A 12865-nucleotide genomic window follows, 5' to 3' on the forward strand; every position below is an offset into this window, starting at 1 on the left:
AAGCTAATGGCTGTATGTGGCTGTGCTCAGGTAAGTCCTGATGGCTTCTGCGTTTACCCACACATTAGCTCATGGCCTTCTCCCTGAACGTGCCAATTGCATTTGGGGAGAAGTGCCATATGCGCATATGTGGGTAAATGTCGATACAGAAGCCATTGGCGTTGGCTGAAGAACAGCAACTGTACGTGGAACTTGCTGCTCCCTGGGCACCAGGGAGCAGTAGGGATTTTACACCTGAGCACACAGAAGCTGTTAGGCATCCATGGGTACAAGGCCCTATTTTCACACTCTTGTGTAGATTACAAAATCTCTGTCAGATGGAGTAATGCTATTCTGCTCATTAAGCATCATAATTCTACCTTCATAGTGATAATACAGTCCGTTTTCAACTGTGTCAATATTTATCACAACAGCCATACTCTAATCGCGGGTATTTTGCAAGTACACATAGGGAAAGATCACGATGAAGATTAAACATGAAACAATGGAAGCTGCACAGTCCTGAACATTTAATACTGGTTTTCATAAAAAAAAGGTCAGCTTTACCAACTTGCCGACCACACTCTAGCCGAATGGCGGCTACAGTGTGGCCAGCTAGATCTGAGAGGCCATCATATGACAGGCTTTCCAGTATCGCGCCAGCTGCTGGGCGTGGGCTGCACGCTCTGTGATCGGTGTCCTCCGGACACTGCTGATCAAAGATTGAGGTAAACAGCTAATCAGCTGCTCTTTACTACATGATCAACTGTGTCCAATCACAGCTAATCACGGATATAAACTGAAGCTGGTTATCCGCCCTCCTTTCCTCACGCAGAGAGCCAATAACCAGCTTGTGTAAAATGGACATGTACACTGATTAACCAGGGCAGTCCCAACATTGCCCACCAGTGCCTCCTCATCCGCGCCGCCTATTAGTGTATCAGTGCAACCTCATCAGTGCACATCAGTGGAGAAATATTACTGGTTTGCAAAACAAACTATAAAAAAGTTTATTTTGTCTCAAAATGTTATGTCTATTAGTTTATTTAGCAAAAAAAACCCCAGTGGTGATTAAATACCACTGAAAGAAAGCTTTGTGTAAAAGATAAAAAATTTTGTTTGGGTAGAGTGTTGCATGACCGCGTAATTGTCATTCAATGTGCAAGAGCGCTGAAAGCCCGAAAAGTAGCCTGGGTAGGAAGGGGGTGAAAGTGCCCAGTAGGCAAGTGGTTAAATTGCTCCATCTCTTTGTTAATGAAATGCAGCAGCAGGTACTTAAAAGCTGAACTCTGGCTATGATCCTAATTGCATCTTTATATCAGCCCAGCATAGACCAGTGTAAGTATTCATATTTCGTACCTGAGTGACAGCTGTGGAAGCAGACAATCATTGTAATAGTCAGTGGTACTACAATGGATGCCACAATTTTTTGGATCCTGTGCCAAGCAGCGCGCCGACCACAGAGAGGATGCTTGCTTGGTACGGCTGCCATTCACAGAATGCCTTGGTATTTATTGTAAATGAATAAGTGTTCTCTGACTTAACGAGATGAATATTATGACTTTTGTCGCAACTCCTCTCCAAAAAAGAAGTCTGGGGGGCATTCCCAAAGAGGTCCTACTGAAGAACAATCCTGCCTATCCGGCAATAACTGTGTAGCTGCTGACTAAATTTTTGGAGGGGGAGGCTGGAACACAGCTTTAAGGTAAGAATGATAACATGCAAAAGGCAGTGACCAGAGTCAGATTTCAGTTACTCAAATATGAGAGGATTTCTACCGTAGATGACACTTTAGGCTACTGCACTTTGCATACCACACTTTTTGCTCCTTGACTTGAAAAACCAATAATATTAAAGCCTTTTTTAACATGCACTCCTATTCCACCTCTTCAAATGCTGTAGGGTAACAATGCAACCAAAACGAACACCAAAATAAAATTCTCACATACCCCTTCTTCCACTGGCTGGTCTTCTGCAGAGCAAGTGGACTGTTCTTTCTCGAACACCTCCTAGTTTATATAAGCAGAAATAAATATATTATGTTACTCAACTGACTTATTTTCAGGATATTTAAATAAACGAGTCAAGTTAGTTAAGATAAGAGCACATCTGTTATATGGTACATTGTATAGAGAATGCCATAATAGCACAAACATAGTGAAAAACTATACAATGAAAAAAAAAAAAGTAATATACTACTGCTCACACATAAAAGGCTGCAAAAACAGTCAATGACAGAATGGTTCATCTAAAGTTTAAAGTTAACATTTTAAACACAAAGAAATGTAAAGCACTGGATTGCTTACCGCCATTGTTTGTCTTCTAAGTGTTACAAGGACCGTAACAAGTGAACCCACAGTAATGTTGTTACTATCTTCATCATCTAGCACTGTGAAAGAAAGAAATGAATGGCTAGTACATTTTTCTCGCTTATTCACACAACTAAACTTTATCCAGTGTTACCCAAGTCAAAGAGGCCAAAACAGTGTTTTAATAGTAAGCAGACAATAGGAACATTATACAGGTACACCTATCTACAAATAGAAATATACAGGAGTGTATGCAAATGACTATTTTATCCAGTAGAACCAGTCTAAAAAGAATAAAATGATTATGCTGGGCCACGATTCTATCTACATTGGCTGTTCAGGGCTTTTAGCTAAAATGGAAGTATGACTAAATCTTTTTTTGAGCCTATATTTCTCCTAAACAAAAAGGAAAACATGTACTAATGTTCTCCTGTTACCCAGTGAGCTGATGGCTATTGCCTGCCATCACTTGACCGGGTCAGAGCTGTACCAAGTTCAGGAAGGCAAGATTGACAATATAGTTGGGATCGCTTTACCTGCCTGATTGACAGCTGGCTCTGCCTTTCAGGGTACAGCTCAGAGTCTGAGCCAGTGACGCCAGCCCCTTCCCTAGTCTGGAGCTCCAGTGAGCACCGGAGGAGAAGAGCTGGGGGGGGGGGGGGGGCAGTGAGTAACATCCACTGCTCTTGGCTGCTAACACACTGAGCCCTCATCCATATCGAAGATTTTTCCTGCTTGTTTCCTGTCACACTACGCCTTACTACACGGAATCCTATTCTTTCCAAATGTGCCTGATCACACTTGTACACTCCGTCCCCCTGCGCTCAAAAAAGTACATGAGCTTGTTTTTTTTTTTTTCCTTTCTTTAAGGGTATTCAGGCATTCTTTTTACCCTGTAGACTTCAATGGGAATGCTTCTAAAGGTGCAATACATCGGTTTCACGTGTATTTTTATGCCTGAAAAATTCCTTTACTCCTTTAGAACTGCTCTCCTCCCCTAAAGCCCAGGAAAGAAAGAAAAAAAAATGTATAAAAGCTTGACACATGCAAAAACAGCTGGAAAAAAAAAAAATGCCTAAAAATTACCAGGGATACGTTTTTCTCAGGTGTGAATTCAGACAGAGCTGACTGATCAGTGGTCATATGATCACTCAGCTATTTCTTAACCACTTCTGGACCAGAAGATTTTCCTGCTTAATGACCAGGCCCTATTTTGCGATTTGGCACTGTTATTTTAACAGACAATTGCGGGGTCGTGCGACATTGTACCCAAATAAAATAGACGCCCTTTTTTTCCCACAAATAGAGATTTGTTTGGTGGTATTTGATCACCTGTGCATTTTTTATTTTTTGCGTTATAAACAAAAAAAGAGCGACAATTTTGAAAAAAAAATATATATATATTTTTCACATTCTTTTATAAGACATTCCCAAAAAGGAAAATTAAAAATCAAATTTTTTTTAACATTTCAGGCCAACTTGTTTTCTGCTACATAGGTTTGGTAAAAAAAAAAAAAAAAAAAAAAAAGTCGCAATAAGCGTTTTTTGATTGGTTTGCGCAAAAGTTATTGTGTCTACTAACTATGGGAAAGAATGTCATTTTTATTGTTTTTTTTTTTAACTAGTAATGGCGGCGATCTGCGATTTTTTACGGGACTGCAACATTGCAGCGGACAGATCGGACCCCTGACTGACATTTTTGACACTTTTGGGAGTACCAGTGACATTACTACAGTAATCAGTGCTAAAAATATGCACGGTTACTGTAATAATGACACTGGCAGGGAAGGGGTTAACAATCTGGGTGATCAAGGGGTTAAAAGTAAGCCTAGGGGAGTGATTCTAACTGTTGGGGGGTTGGGCTTTTGAAATGATCACAGAGACATGCGATCCTATATAGCAGAATCACATGGGCTCTGTAATCATTGCAGGCAGAAGGACAGACGGCTGTGTTTACATCAGCCGTCTGTCCTTTTCTCTCAGCGGGGAGAGATCAAGAGTGTCAGATGGCAATAGGAGCCGCCTGACAAACGTGCCAGCTTCCCCGCGGACAATCGGGGGCGGGAGCAAGTTGGTGGTGGTGCGCGCTTGCCCCCTAGCTCCACTCAGGCAGATGACGTCGATTAACGTGATTTTGCCTGGGAGAGCCAGCTTGCCAACGTAAATAGACAGTACGCCGACGGCAAGTGGTTAAATCGAAAAGCATTTTTCCATGCCCTAGCTAGGGATCCTTCCATGATCATCTGTCTGCAAGAGACTCATCTCACTGTCCACATTTCGGAGAACTTTCACTTGAAGTAAGGAAAATCTTTCCTCTTGTTATTTTTTTTAGGATTGCCGGAAAGAAGAGGAAGTACAGAGACAATGTGGAGATATGCAGCAATTAAATCAAACTTACTAGTGTGGAAGATTTTTGGTGTTTATTATGGTCTGTGTACCCGTTAGGGAGAGATGTCCAGTCATTTCCAGTCCAGGTGACTGGTGCCTCCATCAGGTCAAGACGGGGTTTGTGATCACATCACCCAGGCTCGTCTGGAGCCGGCACCAGTGGCGCTTTTAAAGATTATGCGCACGTACATTGGAGTTTTGCAAGTAGTTTTCTTTAGTCGAATTTTAATAAACACCTGACAGGTTCACACTATTTGGAGTCTTATAACATCGGGATATGGCATGTGTTCCATACACATACAGATCCATGAGGCGAGATTTATGCAACCTCATCCTTTGTTAGACCACCTAAAGTGCAGCTGGGAAGTAGTCCCATTGCTTTACTTTTTGCACATTTTGGTATGTTACAGTCTTATTCCAAAATGGATTAAATTCATTATTTTCCTCAAAATTCTACAAACAATACTCCACAATGACAATGTGAAAGAAGTTTGTTTGAAATCTTTGCAAATGTATTAAAAATAAAAAATCCCATGTACATAAGTATACACAGCCTTCGCCATGACACTTAAAATTGAGCACAAGTACATCCTGTTTCCACTGATCATCCTTGAGATGTTTTTACAACTAGTTTGGAGTCCACCATATGTTAAATTTGGTTGATTGGGCATGACTTGGAAAGGCACACACCTGTCTATATGAGGTCCCACAAGTAACAGAGCACAAACCAAGCCATGATGTCCAAGGATTTGTCTGTACACCTACGAGAGAGGATTGCATTGAGGCACAGATCTAGGGAAGGATACAGAAACATTTCTGCAGCAGGTCCCAATGAGCACAGTGGACTCCATCATTTGTAAACGGAAGAAGTTTGGAACCACCAGGACTCTTCCTAGAGAGGGCCATCTGACCAAACTGAGTGATCAGGGGAGAAGGGTCTTAGTAGTGGAGATGACCAAGAACCCGATGCTCTGACAGAGCTCCAGCGTTTTTCTGTGGAGAAAGGAGAACCTTCCAGAAGAACAACAATCTCTGCTGCATTCCACCAATCAGGCCTGTATAGTAGAGTGGCAAGACGGAAGCAACTCCGTAAAAAGGCACATGACAGGCCACCAGGAGTTTGCTAAAAAGGAACCTGAAGGCCTCTTAGACCATGAGAAACGAAATTCTCTAGTCTGATGAAACAAAGCTTTAGCTCTTTGGCCTGAATGGCAAGTGTCATGTCTGGAGCAAACCAGGCACCGCTCATCCCCTGGCCAATACGATCCTTACAGTTAAAGCATGGTGGTGGCAGAATCTTGCTACGGGGATGTTTTTCAGCGGCAGGAACTGGGAAACTAGTCAGGATTGAGGGAAAGATGAATGCAGCAATGTACACAGACATTCTTGATGAATAACCTGCTCCAGAGCGCTCTGGACCTAGAACTGGGGCGAAGGTTCAGCCTCCCAACAGGAAAAAGACCCTAAGCACACAACCAAGATAACAAAGGAGTGGCTACGGGACAACTCTGTGAATGTCCTTGAGGGGCCCACCCAGAGGCCAGGACTTGAACCCGACTGAACATGTCTAGAGAGATCTGAAAATGGCTGTGCACCAATGCTCCTCATCCAACCTGATGGAGCTTGAGGGGCCCTGCAAAGAAGAATGGGAGAAACTTCACAAAAATAGGTGTGCCAGTAATACTCAAAAACACTTGAGGCTGTAAAAGGTGCTTCAACAAAGTATTGAGCAAAGGCTGTGAATACTTATGTATATGGAATTTTTCTCCTTTTTTATTTTTAAAAAAATTGCAACGATTTTAACAAGCTCCTTTCAAGTTGTCATTATGGGGTATGGTTTATAGAATTTTGAGGAAAATCATGAATTTAATCCATTTTGGAATAAGGCTATAACATAACAAAATGTGGAAAAAGTTAAGTGATGTGAATACTTTCCGGATGCACTATAATTTAGGATGTAGCAATCTGGTAAGAGGCGGTATGAATAGCAGTGGTGGGTACACTGGTCACACACCATTGCTTTAAAGGATACAAAGAACATTAATTTGTTTTCACATTGAATGTATACATTTATGGACAATTTACTATATGTGGACTCCATTGTCTTTACCACTCAGTTTTTGGTGATCATAATTATAAGAAAAATATTTGATACTTATTGTCTACATATTGACACATTTATTGTTTTGCACAACTTGGTAGTATTAGTATGCACAGCGCAACAATATTAGGTTAAATGGCTTTTGAGCAATTGTATTCTTTTGCTTTTTGAGTGCAGCTGTGCCATTCTGGTGTTTATTTAATTTATTTTTTAGCACTTTAGCTATTTCTATCTATTTACACTGGTGTAAGATAGAATGGGAAAAGTAAAAGAAAAGCCTTAAAGTGGTATTAAAAAAAAAAAAAAAAAAGGGGCTTTAAGTGTTAACAGACATGGTTTTTATGACAGAAGAGAGGCTATTAGTCTCTATCATAAATACTTCCTCCCTCCGGTCATGCACACTGAGCTGCACAAGTGCAGATCAGTGGACACATAGGGCAGCTGATCTTTGCCACATCCTCTCATCCATGCACTATAACAGTGGTGGCGAACCTATGGCACGCGTGCCACAGCTGGCACGCAGAGCCCTCTCTGTTGGCACGCGAGGAAGAGCAGCGCACACTGATCGGACATCCTATACGAGGTGTATTTCCTCCACACCGCACTCCCCCTCCCATAGAACTACATCTCTCATATGGCTCTGGGGCCAGGGAATGATGTATCTGGGATGGGCGTGGTGGAAACAAGGCGGTGCTGCCAGGTTCGATGAAGTCACATCGACAATGGAGTCAGGTAAGATTCCAATAGGCTGGTCTCACCTTCAGCCGGCCGCTGTTTGTTTATGGTCTCAGCAATTGCCCTCCCCACTTATTAGATACTCTGCTAAGGACCAGCGACGGGAGTATACAGGGGGAATAGTGTAGCAGGATGGAAGGAAAATTACAGGACGCTGCACTGTGTCTCTCCTTCCAGCAGCTGAAGGCCAGCTTCTTCTCCTCTCTCTCCTGCCAGCTTTCAGCTGCTGGAAGGAGAGACACAGTTCAGCGTCCTATAATTTTCCTCCCGTCCCTGAGCCCTTCACTATTTCTGCCCAGTGCTGCTACAGTGTGATTCATAAAAAAATAGGAAAGTATTCATGTGTAAATAGTATGACATTCCCATGTAAACAGCACTATTTATATATAAATAGCACGGCATTCATATGCAAATCCCGCCCTCCCCCAGTTCCCACCCTCCTTTATCTCCTGCATGGTGACAGAGAAGTGGATGCAAACAAACAGAAGCAGGCTTGAGAGTCCTGCTTGTCACTACAATGCTGGATGTTACATAAGGTAAAAAACATTCAGGTTTCTGTAATACTAGGTCAGCGGGAGGGGGGTTAACTATTCAGAGTGCAAAGGTGAGCAGTAGGATGGAGTGCAAAGGTAGGCAAAGAGGCAGTGTAAAGAGGTCAGCAGCTTTGTGGGGGTGCAATAGTGGAGCAGAGGAGGTCATGTAGAAGTAAGCTAAGAGTGGGGTTTTGGGGTGCAGAGGTGAGCAGCTGGATTTGGGTGCATTTGCATATGCAGCAGCCCTTGCTGTCCCTCTGAGAAGCAATCTGTGGTGGATCAATATTCAGAAGGCAGTTGACAGGTGGCTAGGAGGTGATATATCACCTTCCCACCCCCCCCCCCCAATATTAACCCACTGGCACTTTGAAATAGATAAGCTGGTTTTGTGTTGCAGTTTGGGCACTCGGGCTCGAAAAGGTTCGCCATCACTGCACTATAAGAAGCACTCTTCTCCACCACGGATAACAATGCTATCCACAGGCCTTTCCACACTGGCTCCCAAACTGCTCTGTCTCCTGGGTTGTTTTGAATACAACAGAAATGGATACACAATGCCTGACAATTCATAAAGAGTGCAAAGCAAGGAACTAAAGAGCAGAACTAAAATAATGAATTTTGCACATACCCTGAGGCTTTATCTCCATTGTGATGTGTGGAATGCTGCCAAGAACTGCTACTAGCTCCTCATAGCTGCTGTCCTCCAGAAAGCTCAAAAGCAGGCGACGATCTGACTCCTTCATGCTAACTAGGTCACGAATCGTCTTAACTTTAAACTGTTAGAAAGGAATAAGGAGTATAGAAAAATAAATCATAAGAAAACAACTTGACCTTGAATTCAGTAAAATGTACATAATAAGCATACAAGTTTGACTCTTACAGAGCGCCAATATGCAAGTTTGATCATTTATTCACAATATTATCTCTTACTACAACTCAAATTCCAAAAAAGTTGGGACGCTGTGTAAAATCTAAATAAAAACTGAAAGCAATGATTTGCAAATCTCAAACTCCTATTTTACAATAGAAAACCTAAAAAAATATCCAATGTTTAACCACTTGCCGACTGCTCACAGTATATTTACTGCGGCAGTCAGCCCCTCACAGGCAGAGCGACGTAGGTCTACATCGCTAGCCTGTGAGGGTCTCAGGAGCGAGCGAGTGCGCGCGCCGCCGGAGGCGCGCTCCCGCGCGGTCACGGACCCCCCCACGCGTGTGACCGGCGGACACGATCGTCGGTAGAGAGGGAGAAAGTCAGGCGGCTAATGTAAACAAGTCTGTCATTCTCCCCGGTCTATGTAGAACCGTTGATCACTGTTCATACATCTCAAGCCACAGCCAATCACAGTTAGAATCATGCCCCTAGGGACACACATAGCCCCTCCCTCTCAAAAAAAGTTAACCCCTTCACTGCCAGTGTAATTTTACAGTAACAGTGCATATTTATAGCACTGATTACTGTAGAAATGTCACTGGTAACCCAAAAAGTGTCAAAAATGTCAGTCAAGGGTCCGATCTGTCCGCCGCAATGTCGCAGTACCGCAAAAAAAAAAAAAAAATTCGCAGATCGCCTCCATTACGCGTTAAAAAAAAAAAAAAAAACAACAAAAATTACAAAAATCTTTCCCTTTGTTAGTAAACGCGATAACTTTTGCGCAAACCAATCAAAATACGCTTTTTGCAATTTTTTTACCAAACATATGTAGCATAAAACAAATTGGCCGAAAATGTTAAAAAAAAATTAGATTTTTACATTTTTTGGGGGGGGGAATTTCATATAAAAAAATGTGAAAAATATGGTTGTTTTTGCAAAATTGACGCTCTTTTTTTGTTTATAGTGCATGGTCAAAAAAAAAAAAACAAAAAAAAAAAAAAATCGCACAGGTGATCAAATAACACCAAAAGAAAGCTCTGTTTGTGGGAAAAAAAGGACGCCAAATTCGTTTAGGTATAGCGTCGCACGACCACGCAATTTTCCGTTAAATTCACGCAGTGCTGAATCGCAAAAAACCCCCTGGTCAGGAAGGGGGTAAAATCTTCCGGGGCTTAAGTGGTTAAACTGAGGAAATGGACCATTTTAAGCAAAAAATAAGGAAATTTTAAAATTGATGGCAGCAACAATTTCTCAATAAGTTGGAAGAGGGCCATTCTGTGAATGTGAAAACTACAAGTACTAACAGCTTTTGCAGCCGTCAGCTTGTTGTTCTTAATGAACTACCAGGGCACTGTTCAGCACTCTGGTAGTCCACTGATTCTTCCTATCAGTGTAAAACTGCCTGCCTGTACGTGGGGTATGGGCAGACAGCTTACACTGACAGTATGTTAAGAGTCCTGCATGACAATGCAATGCCTTCCTGCCTTCCAGGCTCCTACAAATAAAAAATAGTAAAAGCACATTGACCCTCAAAAAATCTGCACACATTTTTTATTTTAAAATAACTTATCCTTTAAAGTGGTACACATTCTCAAGACACAAGCGTTCCAACTTTTTTTGGAATTGGGGCTGTGTAAAAAAAAATATATATGCAAGGGTGTGTTTGTACATTTTGTAAAACATCTAAAAAGCTAGGTACTTGGTATATATTTTGTTGGGTTACTGTTATGTAATTTACCCTATTATAAGGAGCAGGGGAAACAAAGAAAATAGACTTCATAAAAAGGGCGTGTGTGTGTGTGTGTGTGTGTAAATGCAATGGAATAAAAGAGATCTGCTCAAGTAAATGACCATATAAAAAATGCTTGCAACCTGTCTGGCTATAATGCAAAAAAATAAAATCAGGACAATAACCAACAATAGACCACAATAATACAACAACCTAGGTCACACACCTTTTTGTGGTTAAATACTCGTCTCAGATGATCCTCTTCTATAAACGGTAACTGTAAGAATGGGGATTTGAATTGTTGGAGGCCCTGAACAGTCATCTGGCAGAGCTTCATACAGTTCTCCAGAGAGGCCAATGAAGGTGGTCTCAGCTCCCGCTCTAAATAAAAAGCAATTTATTTTTATGCATTTACAAGCCTAATGTGAATCCAAACCCCAATCTATAAATGTAACATACTGCAGCTTACTAGTCCTTGGTGAGGCGGGTGTCTTAGTTTTCATTTTTTAAGCGCCTTTGCTTTATTTTCAACTGTAAAGTCCCAAAATAACACAATTCCCAACTATGGAGGCAGCCATGGTTGTCTCCTTAGGCTGCTCTACAGATCTGGATATCATATTCATATATCTTAACACCCATCCAATGATAGGAAGGGTGGTTGGGGGGGGGGGTCAAGGCAATTGGTGGTTTACAGAAGATCGCAAAAGGAGGAAGATATTTTATTGTACAGATAACAGGAAGTGGCCTGGACATTGCATTACTGGCAGGATCAACTGGTATTTTCTGTACTTGAAAGAATGTTTTTCAAGAAGAACTAAAAGGCAAAACTTTTTTTTTTTCATTGGATAAAATAAGGGAGGGTTATAATCGCTGTCAGTTTTTTTTTTTTACCATCTGTGTTCCATTGGGGGAAGATTTACCGTCACTTCTTGTCCCCTAGCCAAAACAGGAAGTGAGAAAATCCCTGTAATTTAAGGGAATCCCTTGAGGACCCCAGGTCACCAGAACTATTGTACCTATTGGAAGATTTCCCCTCTACTACTTTTCTGGGGACAAACCAAAATTTGGGATTTTCTTTTACTTTCAATGATAACGGTAAAAAGGACAAGAAAAGGGTGAATCTCCCTAACAAGGGCAAAGGGCAACAATGCAAACCTAATAGGTGTTCTAACCCTAAGGTTTTGCTTTAACCACTTAAGCCCCGGAAGATTTTACCCCCTTCCTGACCAGGGGGTATTTTGCGATTCGGCACTGCGTGACTTTAACGGACAATTGCGCGGTCATGCGACGCTGTATCTAAACGAATTTGGCGTCCTTTTTTCCCACAAACAGAGCTTTCTTTTGGTGGTATTTGATCACCTGTGCGATTTTTTGATCACGCGCTATAAACAAAAAAAGAGCGTAAATTTTGCAAAAATAGCAATATTTTTCACTTTTTTTTTTATATGAAATTCCCCCCCAAAAAAATGTAAAAATCAATTTTTTTTTAACATTTTCGAACAATTTGTTTTATGCTACCTATGTTTGGTAAAAAAAAAAAAAAAAAAAAAAAAAAAAAAAAAAAGAATCGCCAAAAGCGTATTTTGATTGGTTTGCGCAAAAGTTATCGCGTTTACTAACAAAGGGAAAGATTTGTCATTTTTGTTGTTTTTTTTTTAACGCGTAATGGCGGCGATCTGCGATTTTTTTTTTGCGGTACTGCGACATTGCGGCGGACAGATCGGACCCTTGACTGACATTTTTGACACTTTTGGGGTTACCAGTGACATTTCTACAGTAATCAGTGCTATACATATGCACTGTTACTGTAAAAATACACTGGCAGTGAAGGGGTTAACTTTTTTGAAAGGGAGGGGCTGTGTGTGTCCCTAGGGGCGTGCTTTCTACTGTGATTGGCTGTGGCTTCAGATGTATGAAGAGTGATCAACGGTTCTACATAGTAGAACCGTATGATCATCCTTCATATAGAGGGGAGAATGACAGGCAGCTTGTTTACACAAGCCGCCTGACTTTCTCCCTCTCCCCCGCCGATCGCAGAGTGACAAACACGCGCGGGGGGGGGGGGGGGGGTCCGTGACCACGCGGGAGCGCGCCTCCGGGGGCGCTCGCTCCCTAGACCCTCACAAGCTAGTGACGTAGCCCTACGTCACTTTGCCTGTGAGGGGCTGACTGCCGACGTAGATCGGCGTTAGGCAGTCGGCAAGTGGTTAAAAAGAA

The 12865-nt window shown here is 41.9% G+C and overlaps 1 protein-coding gene across 1 annotated transcript in view; it reads right to left on the reverse strand.

Moving 5' to 3' along the window:
• The window catches only part of SEC63 (SEC63 homolog, protein translocation regulator), a 105901-nt gene that overhangs the window by 38955 nt on the left and 54081 nt on the right, over nt 1-12865 (reverse strand). Inside the window, exons 12-15 of the mRNA XM_082249927.1 lie at nt 10875-11029; nt 8674-8821; nt 2286-2368; nt 1929-1988 (exon numbers count right to left, since the gene is read on the reverse strand). Of these exons, the coding sequence (XP_082106053.1) occupies nt 1929-1988; nt 2286-2368; nt 8674-8821; nt 10875-11029 (446 nt within the window). The remainder of the gene's footprint in view (nt 1-1928; nt 1989-2285; nt 2369-8673; nt 8822-10874; nt 11030-12865) is intronic.

Source organism: Pelophylax lessonae (genome assembly GCF_965119305.1).
Source record: "Pelophylax lessonae genome assembly, chromosome: 3".
Classification (NCBI taxonomy): Eukaryota; Metazoa; Chordata; class Amphibia; order Anura; family Ranidae; genus Pelophylax; species Pelophylax lessonae.